Source organism: Myotis davidii, unplaced genomic scaffold (genome assembly GCF_000327345.1).
Source record: "Myotis davidii unplaced genomic scaffold, ASM32734v1 scaffold1391, whole genome shotgun sequence".
Classification (NCBI taxonomy): domain Eukaryota; kingdom Metazoa; phylum Chordata; class Mammalia; order Chiroptera; family Vespertilionidae; genus Myotis; species Myotis davidii.
This window is the reverse complement of record NW_006282400.1, coordinates 159,983-162,906: the sequence shown is the minus strand read 5'-3', so window position 1 is coordinate 162,906 and position 2,924 is coordinate 159,983. Positions and strand designations below refer to the sequence as shown.

At 54.4% G+C, this 2,924-nt stretch overlaps 1 protein-coding gene across 1 annotated transcript; it reads right to left on the bottom strand.

The window, feature by feature from the left end:
- Nucleotides 1-76: 76 nt before the first annotated feature.
- MYLPF (myosin light chain, phosphorylatable, fast skeletal muscle) lies at nt 77-2,410 on the bottom strand. The gene is made up of 7 exons (XM_006752952.2): nt 2,308-2,410; nt 1,475-1,570; nt 1,156-1,231; nt 853-957; nt 679-757; nt 340-388; nt 77-247 (listed from the first exon to the last, which is right to left on the bottom strand). Exons 1-7 carry the CDS (start codon nt 2,308-2,310, stop codon nt 143-145), a joined length of 513 nt encoding a protein of 170 aa, XP_006753015.1. The 5' UTR covers nt 2,311-2,410; the 3' UTR covers nt 77-142.
- Between the last annotated feature and the right edge of the window lie 514 nt (nt 2,411-2,924).

Sequence of the window (2,924 nt, the reverse complement as noted above, 5' to 3'; positions counted from 1 at the left end):
GGCCTTCATTCATGGGTCCGGCACTCCAGCCCACTCTCCCCCGGCGCCCCCACAATCACACGCGGGGGGCCGCGGGTAAGAAACAAAGACAGCTCAATTTTATTAGGACCGGGGTGGGGGTCAGGCTGTCCCGAAGGGCCCTCTACTCCTGGTCCTTGGCGTCGCCGTGCGTGATGACGTAGCAGATGTTCTTGTAGTCTACCATGCCGGTCACGTCGGGCGGGAAGGCCGCCCACATGTTCTTGATCTGGGGAAAGAGGGCCAGATCGCGTTTCCTGCGGGTTCCTGGGGCGCCCGTCCCCCACCCCTATGCCTTTCCCAGGCCCCAACCCCACTCACCTCTTCCTGGGAGAAGCGGTCACATTGGGTGGTAAGCAGCTCCTCCAAGCTGGAGAGAGGTGACAAAGGGGAGTTGAGATGGGGCCTTGTAAATTCTTCCCACTCCCACCTCATCCTTGTTGCTATTTCCAGTTTCTCCTGAAAACCAGGGTCACTCTGGATCCTTCCAGTGATCACACAAACACAAACACGAAAGGCTTTTGCCCTTCTCCCCACATGTGATGTGCAAATTTAATCCTAATCACAGCCTTCATTTCTCCCGTATCCCTGGCAACGCCTAACCCTTGGCAGGGACTTAAGGAGGCTTTCTGTGGCTGAGCAGCTGGAGGGGTCACTTACAACTGCTTCTTGATAACACCCTTCCCTTCAGGGTCCAGGACCTTGAAGGCTCCAGTGATCACGTCCTCGGGGTCAGCACCTGGAGTAAGAGGACACACGGGTCCCTGAAGGGGCTGTCTCTGAAAGATCTGGGAAGGGGCAGCGGGGAGCTGGGACCCAGGACGCTTCATTCACCTTTGAGCTTCTCTCCAAACATAGTCAGGAAGACGGTGAAGTTGATGGGGCCGCTGGCTTCCTTCATCATTTCATCTAGCTCCTCATTCTTCACATTGAGGCGCCCTGGAATGGGGCGGGGGGACGCATGGGCTGGAGTGGGGTCCTGGGACCAGAGGGTGATGCTTCTCATAAATTCACATCATCCCCCCCATTTTTCATCTGGGTAGACTGAGGTGGGTCAGCAGGGCTGGCCCCCAAGGCTGCTGAATTCCCAGGATGCTACAGCCTTGGACCTTTAAGGGGATTGGGTGGGGGGCTCACCCATGGCTGCAAAGGTGTCCCGCAGGTCTTCCTTGTCAATAATGCCATCACGGTTTTGGTCAATGACTGTGAAGGCCTGTGGAGGGCAAGGGCAGGGAGGGGTTAGGTCCCCCGTGGCCAGGCTTTAGCATCCTTACTCCAGGCAGATCAGATCGTGGCCCCCAGCCAGCTGTCCTCTTTCGTGCCAAGAAGGGAGGGGAGCAAGGAATTCTAAACCCTTCCCCTCCCACTAAAACAGGTGCACATTCCGGGGTGGCAGGCGGGGGAGGGCAGCCAGGGTGCCTTTGGTCAGCCTTCAGTCTCCCTTCCCTTCACTCACCTCCTTGAACTCCTGGATCTGAGTCTGGTCGAACATTGAGAAGACATTGGAGCTCCCACCCTCTGCTGCTGCCCTTCTCTTGGCCTTCTTGGGTGCCTGGGGGGTGAGGGTTGGGCAAAGACATCCATGGGCCAGATCCTACTATTCTCTGGAGGCAATGGATTAGACTCCGGGTTCTTTGCATCCATTCTTGTAAAGCAACTCATCTGGCTCTAGGCTTCCTCCTCTTTGTGACTGCTTTGCTGTGCGTGCTTGTTTCAGCTGCGTCCCCAAATTCCTATCTGTAGCCCTTGAGTCCCATCCCTCCATCCTACCCAAGTGGAAGTTTCCTCTTCTTAGTGTCCTGAGCCTACCCGCTCTGAGTCCCAGACTTCCTGTGTGACCCTGATCCACTCATTCATTCTGTATGAACCTCTACTTTCTCATTTATAAAATGGGAGTGGGGAAGGTGTGTGTGTGTGTATGTGTGTGTGTGTGTGTGTGTGTTGGGGGTGGGGGGGGTGGAAGGGATCAATGGGGGAAGAAGGGGACATTTGTAATACTTTCAACAATAAAGATTTAAAAAAACATGGGAGTGGGAATCCTTGCCAGCTTGGCCCCAGAGGGTTTTAGGAAGATGGAGAGCAGGACAGTATGGAGCATGCTTTGAGAGGGATTGGGCTTCAGTGAATGGAGTGTCTGAGTGGGTTACCCTATGCACCCCATTAGTGATACCAAGAAAAGAAGGACTCATCTTTTTTCCTCTTGATGGACTGGGAACCAGCTACCTTCTTTCAAAGGGTGAGGCTGCTCTGAGGTCTGAGGAATCTGGGCAGGGGCTGGGGGATTCTTACCATGTCTTCAGTTCCCGGGGGGCAAGGCTGGAAAGTGGCAGAGAGCAAGCTTGCCGCAGTCTCTCTGGGGTTATATAGTCTTGCCCCAGGGAGCCCTTAACATACCAGGGTAACCTTAGCCCTGCGGGTGCCCACCCCAGATACCAAAATAGCCTGGCTCAGGGCCTTTCCTTTCTTGGAGGGCCTGCAGCAGCTGGAGTCCAGGGAGAGAGGGAGGAGGGAATGAGTCTTGGGATGCATGTCTCACTAGGACCTGGGCAGGAAGGGTTCTTTCTCTCAAAAGGGGGTTAGAATGTGGCAGGGTTCAGAGAAGGCCCAAGCCGGGCCACAGCGCTTGGAGAGATGAACCACATCCCTGTACCCCTGAGTGGGGTGTGCCTAGACTTAAACCCAGTCAATTTATTGAGCACCTATAGTGTGCCAGGTGTTGTGCTGTGTTTTATGGGTGCACTTTGACAAACACAACCTGCTCTCATCTGGAGTTCACAGTCAAGTGAGAGTATGTGTAGGGGTAGTGGCAGAGTTTAGAGGTGGGAGAGAGCCATCTGAGGAACCTGAAGGACCAGGAAAGTCTTCTACATTCCCTTCATGGAGAAGGAGGATTTTTTTAAAAAAAT

What these genes read in the sequence shown, in the direction of transcription:
- MYLPF (XM_006752952.2), bottom strand. An exon ending in AGATCCAGGAGTTCAAGGAG is followed by an intron (nt 1,232 to 1,474) that starts GTGAGTGAAGGG and finishes TGCCCTCCACAG; the next exon opens with GCCTTCACAGTCATTGACCA. An exon ending in GGTGTTATCAAGAAGCAGTT is followed by an intron (nt 389 to 678) that starts GTAAGTGACCCC and finishes ACCTCTCTCCAG; the next exon opens with CTTGGAGGAGCTGCTTACCA.